This window comes from Leuresthes tenuis, unplaced genomic scaffold, assembly GCF_036924035.1.
Source record: "Leuresthes tenuis unplaced genomic scaffold, fLeuTen1.0.hap1 SCAF_11, whole genome shotgun sequence".
NCBI classification, from domain to species: Eukaryota; Metazoa; Chordata; class Actinopteri; order Atheriniformes; family Atherinopsidae; genus Leuresthes; species Leuresthes tenuis.
The window spans coordinates 2,952,557-2,975,588 of NW_027325365.1; the positions used below are offsets into that span (position 1 = coordinate 2,952,557).

The 23,032-nt window shown below is 40.1% G+C and overlaps 1 protein-coding gene across 2 annotated transcripts in view; it reads left to right on the plus strand.

The window, feature by feature from the left end:
• Positions 1-685: 685 nt before the first annotated feature.
• The window catches only part of hopx (HOP homeobox), a 404,275-nt gene continuing 381,928 nt past the window's right edge, over positions 686-23,032 (plus strand). Inside the window, exons 1-2 of one of the 2 annotated variants that reach the window (XR_011917788.1) lie at positions 686-1,010; positions 7,247-7,415. Coding sequence is in view for 1 of the 2 variants with exons in the window: in XM_072395170.1 (XP_072251271.1) it covers positions 861-1,010; positions 7,247-7,324 (228 nt within the window). In the remaining variant the exon portion in view is untranslated. Of the gene's footprint in view, positions 1,011-7,246; positions 7,538-23,032 lie in introns of those variants that run through there. The other variant, XM_072395170.1, reaches the window with a different exon arrangement.

The following is a 23,032-nucleotide window of genomic DNA, read 5'->3' on the forward strand; positions in this document are numbered from 1 at the left end:
GTTTCCTAAAAGTTTAAAAAAGGACCGGGTTTGCATATGACACAGGTTAGTTCATGCCAATGTTAATTTGTTATTTGGGCAGCAGCATTTTATTCAGGTTTTTAGAGTTATTTTAAAATTTAGATCCACTTTAATGGTTAGTTTTTCCCAAGATAGTGCAGCTTACCCCTAACCTGGGACAAACTGAGCCATGGGGTCACTTTTATCCCTCTGTTATCGATTACTTCTGATCATTTAAACTGATAAGACACATTCTGAAATTTGGTGAGAGGCTTTAATTTAACTTCTACATTGCTTTCTATTGTTGAGTGCCTCAGAAGTAAAAATATAGCACGTCTCACTCATCTCTCCTCAGCATTAGAACAGCACTAAAAACTGTAAGCTCACTATAATGTATAAAATGTGTTCTAACTCATTTAGGCCAAACTTTTTCACAAAAGCTTTTAGGTTACACAAGCATACATAAGTTATATATGAGTTTTTGTAGAAATCCTGTTTCCTGTAGTTTAAATGAGCATTTAAAACATGACTATCTTTCCTGGAACTTCGTTCCTGACAGTTTGGAGCCGGCATTGTCAGATGTTTGCGCACCTCCTCCTCCAGTTGTGTTTAGGGGAGGGCTCTGATGGTGGGACTGGCCTCATGACGCTCCTCTGTTGACAGTAGTAAAGCCTCCACACATCAGGCACTTTCACACACCGCCTTCCACCTCACCGAGCTGTCAGAGAGCCGCTGCCGCCGTCACACGGAGCTCCATCCCCGCGTCCAGCTGTGCGCACATCTGAGCCGCCACCAGGACTGACGCTGAACCGGTGAAAAACCGCGGGACTTACCGGAGAACAGGGGGGAAATATAGGAATATGGCTTCAAAAGCGACGGAGTGCCTGAAACTTTCGGAGGACCAGATTAAAGTGTTGGAGGAGAATTTCAACAAAGTCAGCAAGCATCCGGACGAGACGACGCTCATGCTGATCGCCGCAGAGTGCGGACTGTCAGAGGAGGAGACACAGGTGAGGAATACCCTCATATTTCCCCACACTCCATCTTTACTGCGGGTGGGATCGATGCTGAGTGAGCAAATATCAGCTATTTAGGCTTAAATATATTTATTTATTTGAGCAAATATGTAGAAATAAAGCCGTCTTCAATCATAACTGTAACAGAGTTATTAAAACGGATGGTGAGAAATAAGAATATTATGATTTAATCCATTATCTCCACCTTTTTTAACAGTGTCATTTTCCATTAAGTCTCCTATTTGTGTGCAGACTGGACGTTTTATTACAAGAAACGTGAAAAACAACAGCGAGCTATTTCCTATAAGAATTTGTTTTAAGGCACTAATGTCAATAAGTAGTTGAATGCAAGCTTTTAGTTAAACTTAGCTTTAATATTCTAATTTTGGATACTCAAATAGAGAAAACCCTTTTAATCTGAGCAGAAAACGTGTCTCACCTGTTGTCAGATAGTCACTAAGTGCAGCTACTTTACTGTATTTCCTGCTGAGAACTTCTATCCTCAGAAACTTTCCGGCTTATAATATGTTGCAGAGTTCTGTATATTTGAGTAAAATCTAATACAGTTTTCAGAAGTTTAACAAAATACACAAGACTAAGAGTCTGTAAACGTGAGTCAGAACATTCATCACGTGTTATTTTTTTCTGCAAAACAAGACTTAAAGATGTGGCTTTGAGATGCTTCACCGACAATCTCCCGCTGCACGTGAGGATCCTTCGCAATATCTCTGTCTACATCGTAGTGTGATGAAACACAACAAACCACAGAGGCAGCGCCGTTGATGGTCATGTTTTTTCTCCTCAAGTCCCACCAGAGTCAAGTTTCCTGCTGCAGCTATTGTTAAAGCTCGGAAACACACACGAATCTGTGCAGGGCGGCTTTAAGGAAAAGGGAGCTGTCAGTCACACAGTCAGGGTGTGACTGTGGTGGATGACTTTGTGTTGAAGTTTCTATGGCATGTTATGAGGTATGTGGACAGGATATGGAAGATTAACCTTCCTTTTCTGGCTTGCATTTAATATACTCTATACAGAACCTATGTGAAGCTGCTCAGCTTCAGCTTCTCAAACGTAATAGTTTGTAACCGAGTATCTTTGGGTTTTGGACAAAACAAGCTATTTGAAAGTGTCACTTCTGAGATATTTCACCCTTTTTTTCTCATTTGATGACTGAACATGCAGCAGGAAAGATTTATGCTAAAAGTGGAACTTTTTGTCTTTAAACTGGGCTTTTAACCACATATTCATCAAAGGAAGGAGTTCCTTCATATTCCAAACTTGAAGCTTATTTTTCTTCAACAAGCAAGCATTAAAATGATGTTATTTAACATCACAACATCTGTTTTTCTGCTCAGACAGGCAGAAACTGGCAGATCAATGTTTTTATCATCAAAAAAAGTGAATGGATTCAACTTTTCTTGGTCAGAAACCAAACGGGAAACAGACATTTGATTACTGAGGCATTTGGTCTCTATCACCGATTTCTCCCACATGTAAATACTCCCACCACCCATTTATCAGAGGAATTCCTTCAGCTTACTGTAAAGTCTGTGCATCTGTCACATCAGCAGCCAGATGTGAAGCTTCAGAGCTCTGATAACGGCACAAAGTGCACTGAACTTAAGCAGGCATGAATCATTGTGATCCGCCACTGAAACCTGCAGCTGGCACCGTGATGCTGAAGCTCGGATTTTCATCCAAAAAACCACGAGTTCCCGTTTTGTATTTGACAACAAACAACACGGCTGTTTGGTTAGCTGTACTCAGAAGGAGTTAAAGCTTTACATGCAAATTCTTTTGATTTGGCATCGGCTTCGTTTTGAAGGCAAATTTCAGCTTGTGGTTGTGTTGTTGCTTTGGTGACGTCGACGGCATATTGAGAAAAAAACCGTCACTCAAACTCATCACACAACAGTTTCCCTGCTTCGACTCCATAAACCAGTTCCACCAGATTTCTCTGAGCTGCAGTTACACAATCCAAAGGAATCCAAACAGATTTCCACAGTTTTCCGATGAGAGCAGCTGTGCGTGTGTTACACCTGTCCAGGTGTACAGATTAGCTAACTTCAGTCACTGCTGTCAGTGTTTGACTTGAGCTGGACTGTTTTAAGCCTTTATGTTAAGCTAAAAGATGGGACTGAAAAGTCAGCTACAACCTTCACTGGCTTCTTTATAGTGTTCATTTTGTTTCTTTAACTGATTTAAGTCTTAATCCTGCAGATATTAAAGATCTAGTATGTAGACAAGCACCTGAATACTCCCCGTTCGCACCCAATCTACTGCAAAAACTTGAAAGTATTGCAGAAGCAGTGTTCGGTTTATCCCCTCAAGGCTACAGGGAATGGAGCATGCATACAGCATCTATTGACATAAATTACTCAATTTAAGGTCATTAAAAACCATGCAAATTAGTTTGGTTTTAATCCAGAAAGGTTTCATATTTATAAAGACTAAAGATTTGTAAAGACTATAAGCTCAGATTCATTGATCCATAGATGGTGGGAAGAAAACTGTCTGAGCTGAGTGTGGGATTCAACTTCAAGAATCCAGTTTTCTTTAATACATTCAGGTCCTAAGTTTAACTCTAAATAAGCAGTGACCCTCATGAAAAATAGCCTTAAATTGTCATTTTGCAATGAAAAAAAGGGATAAATATTGTACATTTATTGAATTATTAAGATGATCCCTCTCTGTAACAGATAGCACTCCTAACTCTGACTAAAAGTGCATTTCAACACAGACGTTGACTAAGAATTTGACGCTCTGAGCTAACCAAACCAAACTGCTGATATGAGCGATTTATGGCTTCATTCACACAGCAGATGTTACCAGGATGCATCTCTTAGAAAAAAATGGAAAGAAGAGATTTTCTACCAGAAAAGATTGGAAGTAAAAATAGTCTGCAGCAGACACATTTTTCAAAGCTCAAACTACATGTTCAGATTGTCTGAGTCATGATATCAGAAACTTTTTATCTGCTGTCTCAGTGTCTCTATTCACTGTGTTCAAAGGTGGGAGAAGCTGGGCCGAGCTGACTGGGAAGCCCGGTGAGGTAAAAGTCTGGCTGCTCATCAAAAGACCTGAACTCAGGGCGCTTTCTTTTTCTTTCTGCTGCCCCTCCTGCCAAGTGTTTTGTGTTTGTTCACAAAGCACCGGTTGGAGAGGGTTCAACTGAAGGAACCCAACCCGACTACCACTCCCTGCTTCCCATTAATAACATTTAAAATGTGCTCTGGCCTCTGTGCGGTGTTGGAGCTCCTTCCACAGACCATTTCATTTGTTTTCAGTGCTGCTGCGTCAGAGTCAAGTTTGAAAGAGCTTCTTATGTAACCCAGTGAAGGGAAAAATGACACAAGCACTATTGAGTGGATCAGCAGGATCAGATTATAAATCTGCTCATTATTGTTCAGAAACGGTTTGCGTGTAGTGCTTTTATGAGTCATTCAAAGCTCTTTTGTGCCTGTAAAAAGGACAGTGTGAAAGCAACAAAAACTGGCACGTGATCTTTTGTTGAGCAAAAATTCAAAGTGCAGCACAGCCAGAGACGAGTGCTTGAACTGATTTAGTTTGTGTATTTTGCAGTGCAATCCCAGACCACTCCAGATGGGAATCTCATGTGTTTTCAGTACGAAATGTGGAAAACGGTCCCTGCTGCCAGACACACTTCAGACAACCAGCCTCAGTCTTGTGTCAGAGGATCGAATCCCTCCCTTTCCCTTGGCGTTATCGATATTGCGTCATCGCTGTTGTGAATCTCTTGACAACATGCACTGCAGCAGGTCACGGGTGTGCGTTCAGACTCTCAGCGCAGTCATCTTCTGGTTCCAGCTTATTGTGGTAGTTTCTGGCTGAGTGCTCAGAGTGCAGAGAGCTAAAAATTAGGGAGGGGCCGAACTACAGTGAATTAATATTATACTTAAAGCAACACTAGAGAAGTTTGTGAATCCTAAAACTATGTAATTCTGACTCATTTTGAAGAACAGCGTCTTTGTTATGCACATTCCCGGGCCTGAAACTGCCCTGGAGTGCACAGAGGCTGAGAAACTGCAGGACACAACTTTGGCTCGACATGCTTGTGGCTCTTATATGACATCTTTGTGGCCTCTTCAACATGACAACAATTTTTTTGCTGTCCATGTGCATGGCTGACACAGAGAAATGCTAAACATTAGCATGTAAATGTAACGACTGTAGTCACGTTAAAGCAATAATCAAAGTATAACAAGGTAACAATCATGTTATGTCTTACTTTAACATACTGACCCGTGTTAAATGTTAGCATACTTAGAATATAAACATTTATATTCTAAAGCTAAAAGTTAGCTTGTATTAATAGATGCTATCTAAGTACAATACAAAATTCGATTTTAAAAGTCAGATAGTAAAGTTATGCTAATTATATCAAAGGTTATATTACATGCTACATATGAGAATAATCTAAAATGAACAGAGATTAAAAGGAGCTTAAGAAGCTAACAGCAGCTCACATAACGTTAAATGTAATGTGTCAACAGTTGTTAGCATGAATGTTTACAGGTTAATGTGAGCAGGTTCAAATGTAAAATGCTAAATGTCAATGTATGTTAACTTCTTTAACATGAATGCTAAATGCTAAGAGACAACACATAGTATTTTAAAATGCAAAACCTCACAATTACTTGCTAATGCTAACTGTGCGTATATACACACACATTTAGCATGTATGCTATTGCACAATATATATGTATATATATTTAAAGCAGTTTTGTCACAAACTAAATGACAGAATGTCGTGTTAATTTCACCCGATTGTAACTTGTCAGATTTCTGACATTGACTTTTTGACTGACATTTAATTTAACTTTTATTTAACTTTAACTTTAACTTTATTTAACTATTTAACATGCTATCTTAGCATGCTAAAATGCTCGATGTTTCATTATAAATGCTAACATTGAGAATGTGAGGCTACGTCACGCCGTGTTGTATGCTAGGATGTTAGCGCCATCTTGTGAGGAATGCTTTCCTATTACCTCCATTTTGTCATCGTTGCCTGGTTAGATTAGTTTTGTTTGTCTAATAATGGTCAAATCAAGTGGAGAAGAGATGGAAAGAAATGAGAGAGAAGATGAACCTGACTGAGAATAACTGAATTGCACTGCTGAATGTAAGATCTGCAATTACCAAGCCGGTAGTGTGCAGAAAGTATCTGACGCCCATATTTTGGCTAATTAATTAAAATGAACAAATTGTAATATAATACAATACAAACAGATTAAGCTATTATTATATGAAGTTGAAGAAAATAGGTTTTTACAAGCTGATCCTATAACTTGAGTGTGGAAACATTATTTTGAAGTTAGAAATCAGGATCTGTACATACTGACCACAAAATGTCGTCTAAGTCAACTTTACATTCTCTACATGCTATTTTCATGGGTATGAGTTTAAAGGTACATTATTAAATAAAAAAAAAACACATTTTCATCATTTTTACATAAATTAACCTCGTGGATAAAGTTGGGGGGAAAAAACAGCCACCTGCTCTTAGCCAGATAAGCTAATAGTGCCTCAAAAAACAATAATTTTTTCAGAAAAGTGAATATCTCAGAGTTTTCATATACATGAAATTAATATTAGAAAACATTATGTAGTCTAAAGTGGTTGACATACATAAAGACCAATGACATACAGTCATACAGCTTCAAAAACTGGTGTGAGACAGTAAATGAATGAGCCCCAGTGGATGTTTTTCCCTTTATTCCAGATTGGTCTGCTTTGTCCCGTCTCTATGTGCGGTGTCAGTCTCCCCTCTTCACACCGCGACATCATCAGCTGGGAATTTGTTTTCTACTACACGTGAAAATGGGTGTGTGGCCTGGCTGACCTTATCCACATCTCTTCAAAGCGTCCTAGTAGCTTTGCAAACATCAGCTTCTAGTTTCTGACATAGTCAGACCAACACAAAAACAAACACAAGCAGGCTGATTAGGTTTCTTGTTTAAGAATCACAGTTAAGCTCAAAAAGGCCTGAGGAAACTGCATGTGGAGAAGCAGCACAACACAACAGGTCCACCTGTATAACTTCTCAGGAATATTAATGTCATGACTGTACACTTCTGTGACAAGAGGCAATTGCGTCACCATTCTCTTGTTTCAGGCTCAGCGGCGGTATGTATTTGAATAAAACCTGCCACCTGTTTTTAACCGCTCCCCTGGGGGCCATTTTCCTTTTTTCCCCTCTCTTACAGAAATGGTTCAAGCTACGTAACGCTAAGTGGAGGCAGGCGGAGGGGCTTCCTGCTGAACTGGGATCAGTGTTGGACTGAGACTTTTTCCGACCTCTCTCTGGATGCACGAAGCTGCTTGCTGACCATTCTCCACCTTGATGGACTGTCCGACCCTCCTCTTCCCCTTTGTGTCCATCCCTTTTTTGTATCTATGAAGCTATTTTGTCTTGCAGAATGTGAAGCTGTTTGTGTGTTGTTGCCAATGTAACTGCCATGTTTACAGAAATAAACATATTGTTATTGTAAGTTAAACTGACTTGGATTTGTTTTGCTGCTACTGTATATCTGGGTTTCAGATTCGCAAAGGAAGCATGCTTCTCCGAATGAGGGTTGGGTTTTAGAGAGGATGGAGGGGATTGCTTTTGTTTTCCTTGCTTTGTTTATTTGTGGGTCTGTCAGCAGGGAGCACAGCTGGACTCCCGGGTGTTCACATGACTATAAAAGATGTAAGGAAGCATTGGGATTACAATAGATGCTGCAGGAATTAGCTGCCACTACCCGGGAACTTTTAGGGGTTGAACCTGGAACATTTCCAATGGTGCAGAGAGGGGAGGAGGGGCAGGGAAGAGGAGAACACGACCAAACTAAATGGCATTATGGGCTCAACTAAAAGGCAGGTGATGTAATTTCATTGTCCCCTTTTCCCACATGACTGAGCCCTGTGATCTCACCAGAAAACTGAGCAAAAAAAGCTCCACGTTAAAGGTCAAACCTGCCAATATTCTGCATTTTTTCTATAGATAACAAATCCCTGAACAAGACCAGAACCATCAGTGTTGTCTGCGATACAAAGTCACATATAGATCGAATGCCTTTGTGTTTTTTCCAATAACACATTGCCAACCAAATTCTCACATGGTCAGCAAATGTGTATCATTCCAAACTAAAGATAGTCTCCACAAAAATAGACAATATTTCAATGTTTCCTTTGCAAACATGTGGTGACGATGGGGCTGAGAGCCTTTTTGTGGGATTTGTTGAACACCAGATGGTCTGTCAGTGAGGTTTTGTTTTCACTTCTGTTTTTATCTGGTTCAGACGACGTGAAAATGGCCCAGCCAGAAAGACGTAGGGACTCTCATTAGATTATCATACATGATGATAACTGATGCAGCATTGGAGGTGCCTCACAATACAAGTTATATCTATATTATATATATTAAGCTGTATTATATATATAGGATATTTTCATGTGATGGATATATAAAGTTTTGTTTCAAGTCATGTTTTTCTAACCTTAACCACGTAGATTGTACCTTTAATACCTTTATTCAATTATATGTTGTAAACAAGCAATGAAACATTGGTCGAATCCTAAAATGATATTTCAGCATCAGGACTCAAACAGGAATGTGTAAACTCCACCATTCGCCTCCAGGCTCCAAACAGACTTTATCGCTTGTTGTAACAGTCATTCTATGACAATTTAACAAAATGCAATCAGAATGTGTTCTTCTATGTGGTTATAGCATGAAAAACAACAAAAATGGCGCCTGTGGACATGAAACAGTAGATCAGGTGACCATTTCTGTTGCCATGAGACTGTTTTGTACCAGACCAGGCGCAAAACAAATCTATAAGTACAGTTAGATGCATCGACCTATGCTTATAGTTCAGCCTGGCCCTGTATTAGGACCACTGTCCTTGTCCCAGCATACATACACGCTGTGGTCTGCGTGAGAAAATGTTCATGTTCATCCAGACTTCTCTGTGGGAGATCACAGCACATGGAAATATGACTGAATTCAGTGCACATATGTCGTCTTTGAGTTACTTGAATGGTGACTTTGTCAGATGAGGCTGCGGTTATACAACCAGGATTTTATTAGAGCAGACAGTCTGTAAATGTTTAAGTGACAGCCAGTTGACACGAAGTCCTAACAGACTGATTCTCACGTTTATCCGTATGACAAATTAAACAGAGAAATATGTAAATGAAAGCAGTTTTCTAGGGAATTCGGCTGTATTTATCTGCACTTTGGTTTAATGTTGATGCAAAAAGATGGAAAACTGGAGCATGTACAGAGCACCAAGGCCTAGCATGTGCACACGAGTGATTCTATCCCCAGATGCATTATCTGGGTGTGTACAGAAGCTGGGTTTATTACGGTTTCGGTCAAACTAATGTAAACATGCTCCACAACTCTATGTTTGCCCAACAGATGTGTTTCAGTCCTCATGTCATAAATTTCAGTTCCACTAATTCTTCAGGCAGAGCGGCAGAAGAGGGGGGGGGGCACAATTAAAAATGTGCTGATCAAAGGTCAAACAAAAGAGAATAAACTAAGACTAAAATGATGGAAAGAACGGCGACGGAGAGCACAGTCGATGAATAATGCAAAGGTGCTCCCATCTGCACTAATGCAGTTTGGATTGCTGAGCATCATAACTGGTTCCATGGCTTATGTCACACATTTTTCTTTTTGTATTCATGCAAATTAAAGGGTTTAATAAGGGTAGCTCAAAATGTAATGACTGAATTGTGGATGCATTGCTTTTAAAAGTCAGATGTACTGGCAGCACATTCAATAATAAATAATGCAAAGGTGTTTCCATCTGCATTAATCCTCACTGAGTCTTGTTGTTGCTTTAGGAGGGCATAAAATTTCAAGACTATTTGACTGATCGCACCACAGGAGCCAGTTTCTGCAGCTGTGGGTGCACAGTATGATGCAAGTTTAAGGAAAAGTGGATATTAAGAAGTCTGAGATCATCTCAATATCTGAGGAGACTGAAGGAGGTGAGAGAGAAGAGAGGATTTCTCCTTGGAGGAAAACCTCTGATCGTGGGAAACTATCTCGCTTGACAGAAACCAACACTGGCCCAACAGGTAGATCAGTATCTGCACGGCCACATTCTTGAGTTATGAGCCTCTTCACTCTTACATATACTGATGTTGGCTCACGTTCTCAGTTGAATTATTGTAATTTGAATATTTGGAGGACAGAACAGAACACACACGGTGGCGTTTCCTGAGCTCGGAGGGGGGGTTTGTCTCTTCGACCGAGCGTGAAAAGAAGCCACACCCACGAAAGAAAAACAAGCATATTTTTAATATTCCCTGCTGAAAACATTTCAGAGCCAGCTCCTCCTAACTGCTTTCATGGCACAGTTTGCTTTCTTATTGATTCACGTTAAAGGGTTTAATGTCGGTAGCTCAACTTTTAGTGGTGGAATAGTGGATGTTTTGCTGGTTAAAGTCATGTTTCCAAACAGCATGGGGCTGTACTTTTGGTACATAATCGCAGCTATTTATCTTGACATATTGATATTTATCTTGAAACATTTCAGCGTGCAAAAGTTACCACATTATAATCCATGATAAGGGCAACAGAATTTAACAGATGTTCTTATGTAAAGCACATACGGATGCATTGAAATGAACACAAAACCTGTTTGCAGCATCTGCTACAACAGGTGTTGTGTGCAAAGCCGTGATTCTGTTTCCAGCCCGTTTACTATATATTAGCCTATATTTTGCACCTCTGCAGAATAACCTCTAGACTTTTAAACTCTCTGCATCTTTTTTTCTGAATCAATCTGTCCTCCACCAAAGCTTTGGTCAAATGATCAAGGGGCAGTTTGTATTGTGCGTTTCATTCATCATTCATCATCAGCAGAGGGAGCAGAGAAGCCTCTCCAGCTCCTTACCTAAGCTCCTAACCTTTTCATCTGATCTCAGAGTGAGTCTCCCCACCCTGAGGAGAAGATCAGATGCTTGTTCTTTTGCTCAATATTCAAAGTTCATAGAAATAGGTAAAAATGGCAGCTGTAGAGCAGCTGGGAAACCAAAAGCTTTGCCCTGTAGCTCAGCTCAGTGACTGCAACACGGCGGAAGCTGCACCCACCTCACGTACAACACCTTGAGAAGCTGAACTGCTCCACCTGAGAAAGACTCGCTTCTCCTCATCTGAAGGAAACCTTCCTTTTCCGGCCTCAGATTAAGAGGTGCTGATGTGCAAACTGCTGCATGAGCGCTGAAGGCTCTCCTGTGACTCAGTCAGAAGGGCAACATAATGTGAAAAATGATACCTGACCTCCTGATACTGGAATACTGTCCATGAACCTTGGAGGAACTGCACAGCTTGAATATTCATGTTCGTTTTTATGCTATGAGGTCAGTCATGTGAGTCAGTATGAGTTCAGATGAATCTGCAGGTGATTAATTCAGCTGCTAAGTATCCTCAGAGATCCCTAATGCAGTTAGCTAACTGGCTGCTGCGGGAGTCTAATTTCTGTGTTTACTTTCTGTCAGACTTGAGGAATGCTGCAGAAAGCTAGCTCCGGTTGTCCTGATGTACGTTTATTTTGTGCTCGTATTTCGGAGGAGTCACACTTTTTGTGTTGGATCTTTTCTTCTGTAATCAGTCACTTTACAAACTGTAGACGTGAACTCAATGAGGTGAAAGGGTCAGAGGTCACGGTGCCTTGCTGGTGAGCTCTGATCTTACACGGCAGCGGAAATGTTCGAGTCACCTCGGCCAGAGTGCAATCTGACAAGATGAGTGTGTGTGCAGAATTTGAATGGAGTCTGGTTTTGTGTGTTGCTAAGAGGACTCTGCAGAGCTGCGAGGAATCTGCCAAACTCAGTCTGCACCCCCCTCTGAAACCTGATCATTTTAATCATCAAGTCAAATTTAATCTCAGAGTTTACTAAATGATTGCAAAGTCATTTCCTGCAGTCGTTGGACTCGTTTCTAAAGTTGTTTTTCTGTGTTTTTATAACATTTCTGAAGGCTTTCACCCAATTCAGCAAAAGTAAAGTATCTGTATGCGTCGGTTTTCAATCAGTTTATGCAAAGTCTATGTGTACTGATCAAATTTAGCTGGTCTTAGCTTCAAACTGCATGTGTTGGATGCTTAAACGGTGACTAAAAGGCTGAATTAAATACAAAGAGGCATAGTTAGTCTAAGAAAACCTGATGCGATAGGACTGCAGTGCATAGGAGACGACAGTTGATCATAATCCAGCAACATGTTGGGAAAGACGCATGTGCTATTAATAACAATGTTTAATCTGTACATTTCCTGGCTTTATTATAGCAGCAGCACCACCCCACCCACTGCATTCAAACATTTCTCCCGTTAGTTTGAAAACTCAACACAGTTCAATGTACTCAAGCATCAGTGAGAGCAGCAAACAATCACTGATCTGCTCACAAGCTGACAAATGTCACCATTTGTGCAACTGAACCCACTGACAGTCCTCTGAAATGTGTTTAAAGTGAAGTTAAACACTTTCAGACACCTCTGGTTAAACATTATTCAACCATTTACTTAGACGAATAAATCAGAGTCAGACCACATATATCAAACAAATGGTGGTTAATTGAGAAAATACAGAGTTTGCAGAGTAAAGTCCAGAGATTTATTAGTCCAAAACCACAGCATGACGCAGAGCCAGTTTCTCACTGCTCAGGGAATATCTCCAGAAGTCCTTTTGTTTGGAGAAAGTTCCTGTTACTCCACCCTGAAACGGCTGTCTGCAGAGTGCAAACTGAATTATAACAAAAGTTCTTCAGTCATAAACTGTGTTTTATTATCTGCAGAATAGTTTTACAGTATATAGTAGTTGCATGCAGTAGCATTTCTAAGTTTTAGTTTTCACAGCGATGCTTCGACAGAGTGTCGGTTTAACTGTTTCCTGTGTTTAACAGAAGGTGAGGACCGTCTGCACACAACACAACATCCTGTTTGAGGCCGCAGGCTCAAAGCGAGAAAAAGGAGGGTCCAACAAACGTCAAAGATGGCACAGACTTTAACCTCTGGCTGCAAAGAAGGAAACAAGAATGATCACACAAAGGTGCTGCAATGAGAAAATCTCTCCACTATTTAAGATTAAACCTTTGTATAAGTTGTTAGAAATAGAGCTGAATTCCAAAGAAGTTCCATGAAACTACCATGAAGGAAGAAATGGAAATAAGCAGATTTGTCATCAGGCTGGCAGAAGCAGATGTTTAATATAACTGATTGAAGGCAGTCGGTTTGGGGCCAAAAGTCTCTCATGATCACCATGGTAACGAAGGCTGAACCGTTCACACTTTCTATTTTAATCAGCGCTATCGTGTCTGTAATCACTTTCCTGGTGAAATCACAACATTAAAGTCAGACTGAAACACTTAAATGTTGTCAGACAGACGCACTGAATCTATATTAATGCCTGACATTCAACCAAGCTGAGTTTGTTATGACGAATTTAAACCAAAATCGTCCATAAATCAACCTTCATCCAAGAGTTCAGTCAATAAAAAAACTGTACAATGAATCCTGATGAAGTGTTGCTTCAGTTTAACCATAAATACTGATTCAGTAACATATCAATGGATGTCCCATGGATTTTTAACCCTAAAATCAATCATTTTGACCAGTATTCAGTGTTGAATAAACTCAGTCAGTATGATTATGTGCACAGTTGAGTCAACATATGGTTTCTGTGTATTGAAGTGGAGCACCGGCCTTTTCCCAGTATAAATGCTCTCTTCTCACAGATTAAAACTGAACCATTTCATGGTCATAGTTCATCACTCTGAGCCTAGTTTCCCTTCCTAAGACAAACAAACATCGGTTCATTTCTCACATGTTCTATGATCTCTTTTACCTTAAAGGTGAATAGTGTAATGGAGTGCTTTGGAGCACTGGACCATCTGAGCAGATACATGCACATCTCTGCATTTATCTGTTATAATAACCACCATCAGGATGCTGAAAATCCAGCTGTTATATTAACAAAACAAGTCAGATGAAAGCAGAAGCTCTCACCACTAAAATAAAGTGACTTCAGCACCAACACCTGGAATAAACTGAGAAAACAGACCAGCAGCTGTGTGACAGAATCTGTCGAGTCAGCAGGACGGCAGCTAAAATCAAACCAAGAGTCAGTGGAGGATACAGGTGAGGACAGAGTGAGTGAGTGCAGCTGTGGGCTTCAAGGCCAAAACAAAGGTTCAGCGGGCTTCTCTGGATTTGTGCTGTGCAAAGTAGTTTGTTACGTCCCTCATCCTCACTCTGCGCTCTTCTGGGACCACGTTTTGCTTTGAGATGCCACTTTTTGTCACTTTCTGCGATGGGAGTGTCCATCAGTAGATGTTTTGGGAAAGAAAGCATTTTTCTCTGACAGTTATTGGTCTGATGTTGTTTATGATATTCATGGCTGTGACCGGTGAGGAAATTATGGCGAGACGAGGTGTGTGACCTCTGACCTCTGATGACCTGCCGGTTGCCTGCAGGCACATATAAATCATGACATGTCTCACTTTACGTTTACTGTCGCCTGAATGGATTAAGAAGGTACTTTTTTAAAGATTGAAAGTGAGATTCTAACAGAAGCTTTAGCAGAGATGTCTAAACCATTTGAACAACACAAAAAATTGTGCACAGATTAGCAGAATCTGTGCTCCAGATGTTTAATTTAAAGTTTTTTGTAAGCATAAAGATTCTTTGGCTCAGTCCTGTTATACATCCAGTGTTCATAGGGAGGTAGTACTCGTTCTTTTTGTTTGTTCACATATCCTCACCACCTCCTCCTCCTCCTCCTCCTCCTCTCCGGCTCATGTTAACATCAGGCTAATCCCAGATTAGCCTCCCAGCAGGACGGAGGTTCAATCTCCTTTCATGTCTGGCTGGCCGAGGCTTGGATTCGGACCACAACCGGCCCTGATCTTAGGACCGTGCCGGCTGCCACCTCTGAACCAACAACTGTGACCACTGTTTCCTGAACACTCACTCAGAAGCACCGGCAGGGGAAGCGGGATTACAGTGGATTTTCAACCTGATGCTCCAGCATCGCCACCCTGCAGCCCTCAGAGAGGCTGAAGAGCAGCTGCCGTGGAGTTCTGACTGTTTTCTCACACAATTACTCTTTCAGGCCTGTGATGCACACTAAAGAGAAATCTGTGACCCGACTGGGTCATTGAGCAGGGATTCAAACACACATGGTTGTAATAATAATTTAGAGTCCAGCTCAGATGTGGAGGAGCGCTGCATCGTGCTGAGGCTCCGTAAAAGGCTCCAGATCATGAACACATACATAGTTTTATTCCCACAATGACTGACTTTCTCTGAAGGAAAACATTTTAGATTTAAACTGAAAAGATCTAATAAACTCACAGTCCAACTCTTACTCATTTAAGGTTCCATCCAAGGGAACAGATACACACATTTCATCCCTCTGGTTGATGATTTTATTGAGGTATTTTCACATTTTTCTGTAATTTGTTCAAGTTCATCATTATTTATTCATGCTTCAGTAATGTTGGAAAGTTCTCTTGTGTCTTGGCTCATCTACATTTTCCTCCATATGTTTGTATTTTATGGTCGACATTTTTCAATTTAACACGAATTTGGGTTCTGCTTGACATGAAATGCTGTACGAATGTTGCTAGTTCAGCAACTCTGGGTTAAAACTTGAAGAACACTGACTTGCTCATCATCCTGAGGGTTAAAACTTGAAGAACACTGACTTGCTCATCATCCTGAGGGTTAAAACTTGAAGAACACTGATTTGCTCATCATCCTGAGGGTTAAAACTTGAAGAACACTGACTTGCTCATCATCCTGAGGGTTAAAACTTGAAGAACACTGACTTGCTCATCATCCTGAGGGTTAAAACCTGAAGAACACTGACTTGCTCATCATCCTGAGGGTTAAAACTTGAAGAACACTGACTTGCTCATCATCCTGAGGGTTAAAACTTGAAGAACACTGACTTGCTCATCATCCTGACGGTTAAAACTTGAAGAACACTGACTTGCTCATCATCCTGAGGGTTAAAACCTGAAGAACACTGACTTGCTCATCATCCTGAGGGTTAAAACTTGAAGAACACTGACTTGCTCATCATCCTGAGGGTTAAAACTTGAAGAACACTGACTTGCTCATCATCCTGAGGGTTAAAACTTGAAGAACACTGACTTGCTCATCATCCTGAGGGTTAAAACTTGAAGAACACTGACTTGCTCATCATCCTGACGGATGCTCAGGTGAGCTGTGGGTTTGTCCGGGTCCACTCTGCCTCTCGTGGGGGAAGGTAGCTCTTGGAAAGCTGCTTCGGTGCCGCCAGCATCTCAACACGAACAGTTGCTTTGGCTTTCTTTGCTGCCTCTGAAACCTGATTAAATATTGAAGATTTAGGAAGCAATTTACCATGAACAGCTTTTAAAAAGTAGAAAGTGAGACAGTTCAGAAACTACTGGAAACAAGCTCATAACCTCATGGTGTCAGTGTGTCTTTTAACTGATTACAAGCCGAAACTTCAGCTGAAGAACGCCTTATTCCCCTTATTCAAGCTCTTAGGATCGCTGATTGCTGTACACCCAACTGCAGCTGCATTTTTCTGAAGTACAGGCTGAGGATTCGTCTGATTGGAAAGTTCCAGTGTTAATTAATAAGCATTCATCTTGTGAAAACAACTGGTTCAAACAGCTGGAAAATATTTAAATGACTCATGTCCAGCTTGAAGTTCTGGAATAATAGAAGAATTTTCTATGACTAACAGAATAATGTTGGTGGTATTTATTTAAATTTCTTCAGTGTACAGTATTTAGTTGATGCCTGTCGGCCGGTGCTCTTACAGTCCAGATGGGCTCCTCAGGGCGTCCCAGCTGGATGCAGATGTTGCTCTCCTTCAGCCTGGGCAGCGACAGCTGGACGAGTCTCTGAGAGATTCGAGCTGTTCTCGATGCAAAGGAGACGGTGGAAGCAGCACTCTGTGGAGAAAGAAACTCACATTTTCTAGGACTTTGCAGTCTCTGTGGATCCAAATGATGGCTCAGGAAGAATTAGCTCTAATAAATGTTCTGCCACATAATTTAAAACCAGCTTCTCCTGAAGTTTAAACCCTGAAAACCATCACCTGGTCTCCAGTTTGAGTCCATAGTTGGTAACTATTCAAAACTAAAGCTAATATCAAACATAGCTGTCAAAATCAGTGTATTTTAAGCTGCAAGTTTAAAGTTTTAGTTATTTAACTTATCAAAACCTCAGCTGCCCTCATATGTTCGCACCAGACTTATATACAGTATGCTAATATGCTAATTAACTGTCAGTATCCCATATTCTGTTTGGGGGAGTCAAACAGCAGGAGTCAGTGTTCGGAAAGGTTGTGGACGTTAGAATTATTCCTCAGATCTTACCTCCCTGTTGCTTTGGAAGTCAGGATGTATCCGTTTTGGGTTTGAAAGCTGCAGCAACCGAGGAGTGACGACAGCGGCTTTCACTCTGGGATCAACGTGCCAGATAGGACAATTATTCTCACACCGAGGAGTGTGAGCAGACCTTAAATAGTCCAAAGAAGAAACCTCTATCATCATAACAGACCACTGGAAGTATTATTTTTTGTAATGCTACCTCTTCTTCATGTAAAATCACTTTATCCTTCATAATTCTTGCAAAAGCTCCTGATATATTTCAGTGATTAAAACAGTGAAGATAGAGGTGACACATAATAGAGTGAATAAGTGGAACATAACGACCACGAATTCAAACTGAGGCTTCAACTGTTACCCACAGAAGACGAGAATAAGATGGTCACGAGACAGAGCAGAAAGCTGGGAGAAAAGCTCAGACAGGGAGCCTTACATGGCGTCCTGATGTCCTGGAGGTTAACATCAGCTGTACTGTCTCATAAAGGAAGCTTCCACTGGAACATCCCCTTCTTCACGAACGGTTCCCATGACAGTGTTGGTGGTGATATTCTGTTGATTATGCTTCAGTTTCATTTCATCTTATAGTTATTTAGTCTTCTGCTCATTTGTTATCTTTTTAATATTTGCAGGCTTGTTTTTATTGACTTTTAAGGCCTTCGTTTGTATTATTTTGTGTAAATTGTAATGTCTGCACATTACAAGTGCTTCACATCCATCCATCCATCCATCCATCATCCATCCATCCATCCATCCATCCATCCATCCTCCGTCCATCCTCCATCCATCCATCCATCCATCCATCCATCTGTCCATCATCCATCCATCATCCATCCATCCGTCCATCATCCATCCATCCATCCATCATCCATCTATCATCCATCCATCATCCATCCATCCATCATCCATCCTCCATCCATCCATCAATACTCCGTCCATCCATCCATCCGTCCATCCATCCATCCATCCATCCATCATCCATCCATCCATCCATCATCCATCCATCCATCCATCCGTCCATCCATCCATCCATCCATCCTCCATCCATCCATCCATCCATCCATCCTCCATCCATCCATCATCCGTCCATCCATCCATCCGTCCATCCATCCATCCATCCATCCATCCATCCTCTGTCCATCCATCATCCATCCATCCATCCCTTATAGTTAGGGATGGCTCAGGTGACCCTGAAACATCCCATAGTTTAGCTGCTATAGGCCCAGACTGCTGGGGGGCCTCATCTCTCACACCTTTCCTCACTTTGCTCTCTTTCCCCCTGTTTAATTTCTCAAATGTACAGATGACATCATTGTTGTCATTAACTTGTTTCTCTCTCTCAGCAGGTATCTCTGGCCTGGTGTTACGATGTTTTTTGTCCCCTCTTTCCTGTCCTCTCAGCCCCAGCTGGTCCAGGCAGATGGACCCTTCCTGGTTCTGGTTCTGATGGAGGTTTCTTCCTGTTAAAGGGGAGTTTTTTCTCTCCACAGGCGCCTCGTGCAGCTCAGGATGGGAGGTTGGACTGAAGAGAAGTTCCAGTGCAATCTGTTGGTTTCCTGAGCTTGGAAATGGTTTTTGAAGTGGCTCTGTGTGCATGAATTGGATTATTTTGAAATTAATTAATTGGATTTGATTGTATTATGATTACAATAAATTGAACTCCAATTGGCCTGAACTGGCTTTATAAATAAACTGAATTGAATCCATCCATCCATCATGAGTGTTTATGTACATCTGACTTTCCCTTATATATTCTTTTTTAAGGGTATTTATTTTTGTTCTCTAAGATCTATTCTCCAAAGGAACAGCGGTGGAGTTTTATCCACCCAGTTTTGTCCGGTTTATCTATCCATCTGTCACTTTTTGGAACAACAGTATGAGAGGATTAGACCTCGACTGTTGGAGATAAGTTCTTAAACGGGTCATGGAAACAACAGCCACTAAATCAAATGCCCGTTACTTGAAGTGCAGCAATCTTCTTGCCATGCTGAATTGTAAATAAACTCCGGGTGGATCTCTCTTGAATCTTTATCCTTTCCCAACAACGCGTTCAGCTGCTGGTTTCAGGATTTATAAAAAGACTTCCGCGGTTGTCTACCAGCATCCCGGGGGTCCTGAACTTTTGACAATAAGCTCTATTGTCTCGGCTCCCTACTCTCCCACAGTCTGACGCTGAAATAACAGATGTCCGACTGCTGGCTTCCTCACGCAGCGGGGAGACATTTATGTTGGACTCTGCTTGGCCTTCTCATATTTTGCTTTATGATACGTTATATTCTGCTGCAATTAAACTCGAGACGTTGGTTTGATTGTGGGCCCGTCAGACAGAACTCAACGTGGAGATAATTCCTTAAACAGATACCGAACCACAAAGAGTTGGTCATGTCAGGACAGATTTGTCAACAGTACGGATGCAATTTTAAACATTTTTAAAGTGGCCTACAATAGAAAAAATGACCACATGAACTAGCTTCTACTAAGTCCTCAACTACTCTACTCCAGATGTTCTAAACAGATAAACTCTTGAAAAATATTCATGTTCAGACAAGAAGGCAGAAAAAATCCCAGAAACATTTAGATTATCATGTCAAGCCAGTAGGGGGCAACAATGTGGACAGTAACAACAAATACAAACTTTCTGAGTGTGCATAATAAGATAATTCTCCTTTAATGAGCTTTTAATGTCTCATTTGTTTCATTGCAAGATGATTTCTTGTTAAATCTGTGCCACTAAAATGTATTTTCTTTCACAAAGTCTTATGATTATGATAATGAGAGAGGCTAAAAGATGCTGCATCACATCACCTTTAATACTTTGACTTGTTTGGTCGGATTTATGTCGCGATGGGGGCGACGTACCTCGCTTCCTTGGGGCTATGGCTCCTGCTTTTGGGCGTTGACAAGCGCACAATGTTTTCATACTGAGACGTCTTAGAGGAAGGACGCTGGGTCTTCCTGAAGAAGCTCGCCTTCTCCTCTTTCCTGCAGGAAAATGGAAGCTATGACCATGTCCATTATATGTTGTGTTGCATATCTGGGACAAAAGCTTGTTCTTAGCCAGAAGGAAGGAGGAGGAGGAGGATCGGGGGCACATAGAACAATGGTTAAGTGTCAGTCTTCAGCTGGTGACGAAGGTATGAGTGGAAAAATCGCCTGAACCCACAAAAACATTTAAATCTAATTAAACACAGCTGAGACTGCGGAATGATACCCAAGGTAGTTTCACTCTCATTGTTTTGCTATTCACCATAAAACAAGAGCGCCTTTTAGTTCTGCAAGATCCCATTTGATGAGAGTAAAAATTAAGTTAATCTTTTTTTGTTGTTGCAAACGGTAAATTTATCTTATGATTTATCATAATTTAACAGCCAAGAGGCGATGATGTTCATGAAAAAGTTAAATTAAATGGCATTTATTTACTATTCTTATGATAACTTTGTGTATTCAAGCAATTTCTTTCATTCTTATAACAACTAATTGTTTAAAAAGTCAAAGATCATGTTTTTAGTTCTTCAAACTAAAAAAATGTTCAACTTAAAATGTTCTAAAATAGAAAGAAAAGGTTCAAACTTAAGTCAAAAACTCAAAAACATTCAACTTAAAATGTTCTAAAATAGAAAGAAAAGGTTCAAACCTAAGTAAAAAACTCAAAAACATTCAAGTTAAAATGTTCTAAAATAGAAAGAAAAGGTTCAAACCTAAGTCAAAAACTCAAAAACATTCAACTTAAAATGTTCTAAAATAGAAAGAAAAGGTTCAAACCTAAGTCAAAAACTCAAAAACATTCAACTTAAAATGTTCTAAAATAGAAAGAAAAGGTTCAAACCTAAGTCAAAAACTCAAAAACATTCAACTTAAAATGTTCTAAAATAGAAAGAAAAGGTTCAAACCTAAGTCAAAAACTCAAAAACTCAAAAACACTCAAGTTAAAATGTTCTAAAATAGAAAGAAAAGGTTCAAACCTAAGTCAAAAACTCAAAAACTCAAAAACATTCAACTTAAAATGTTCTAAAATAGAAAGAAAAGGTTCAAACCTAAGTCAAAAACTCAAAAGCTCAGAAACACTCAAGTTAAAATGTTCTAAAATAGAAAGAAAAGGTTCAAACCTAAGTCAAAAACTCAAAAACTCAAAAACACTCAACTTAAAATGTTCTAAAATAGAAAGAAAAGGTTCAAACCTAAGTAAAAAACTCAAAAACATTCAAGTTAAAATGTTCTAAAATAGAAAGAAAAGGTTCAAACCTAAGTCAAAAACTCAAAAACACAAAAACATTCAACTTAAAATGTTCTAAAATAGAAAGAAAAGGTTCAAACCTAAGTCAAAAACTCAAAAACATTCAACTTAAAATGTTCTAAAATAGAAAGAAAAGGTTCAAACCTCAGTCAAAAACTCAAAAACTCTCAACTTAAAATGTTCTAAAATAGAAAGAAAAGGTTCAAACCTAAGTCAAAAACTCAAAAACATTCAACTTAAAATGTTCTAAAATAGAAAGAAAAGGTTCAAACCTAAGTCAAAAACTCAAAAACATTCAACTTAAAATGTTCTAAAATAGAAAGAAAAGGTTCAAACCTAAGTCAAAAACTCAAAAACACTCCACTTAAAATGTTCTAAAATAGAAAGAAAAGGAAGGAAACAACATTTTCACATTTTTTCTTCATGAATCACTTCAGAAATTAACTGTTTATCAAAGTATTCTTTGATAAAGACTTATTTTTAAAGGTACATTTTAAAACAAAGGTTTCAAACAGCTTCTTGATGGTGACATTACGTCACACTGAGACCATTTGGTCCGACAGCAACAGTACATATTCAAGGAATTTGTGATGGGAATCATTCACATGTTTATCCAGAACCAATAAGAAGGGTTGATAACACAAACTGAGGTTAGTTGCACACCTAAACTGAATGAAGAAGCTATTACACCACTAATATTAAGGTATTACATCAAAAATACTTGGTAAGAAACAGATAAATAGTGAAGCCGGGTCAGGAAGTCTTTTTGTGCAACGTTGTGTTTAATTATTCGTTTTCAAATGGTCAGATGTTGAGAAGCAGGCAAACTATCAGACCTGTGGGTAAAGCCAACAAGTTCTAAAACTAGTTTTGAACAAACCAGCAGGAAAAAAAAGCCAGTTTTCCTTCAGCAGCCTGAATCCACAGTATCCTGACAGCTGGTGATGCTCTGAACCAAAGCAGCGGGCGGCCGCTGTCATTTTCAGTCACAGTTAATTCAAATTATCAGTTCAGTGAGCTGCACTTCCTGTGTGGGATTGAATTACACGGAGTGCGTCTTTTCTGTAGTCTGACAGCCGAGGCAGGGAAACAACAAACAGGATCTGGCTGTAAGCACCATCACATCTTAGTAGAGCCTGTCAGCTCTCAGGGGTGACTGGCATCAGTCCTGAACATCACTTTGCAGCCTCCTGAACGGACTGCGGCAAACAACTTTGCAACTATTTCCCCACAAATATGTTGGTGCAGCACATCATAAAAAAAGCTTTTGTCAACTCCTTCAGAGCACAACACAAACAGCCCCCCCTCTCATGCCTTTTTGATAGCATCATCAATAATGTTGGAGGTGCAGACGGGCTACACTTACCCCGGCTG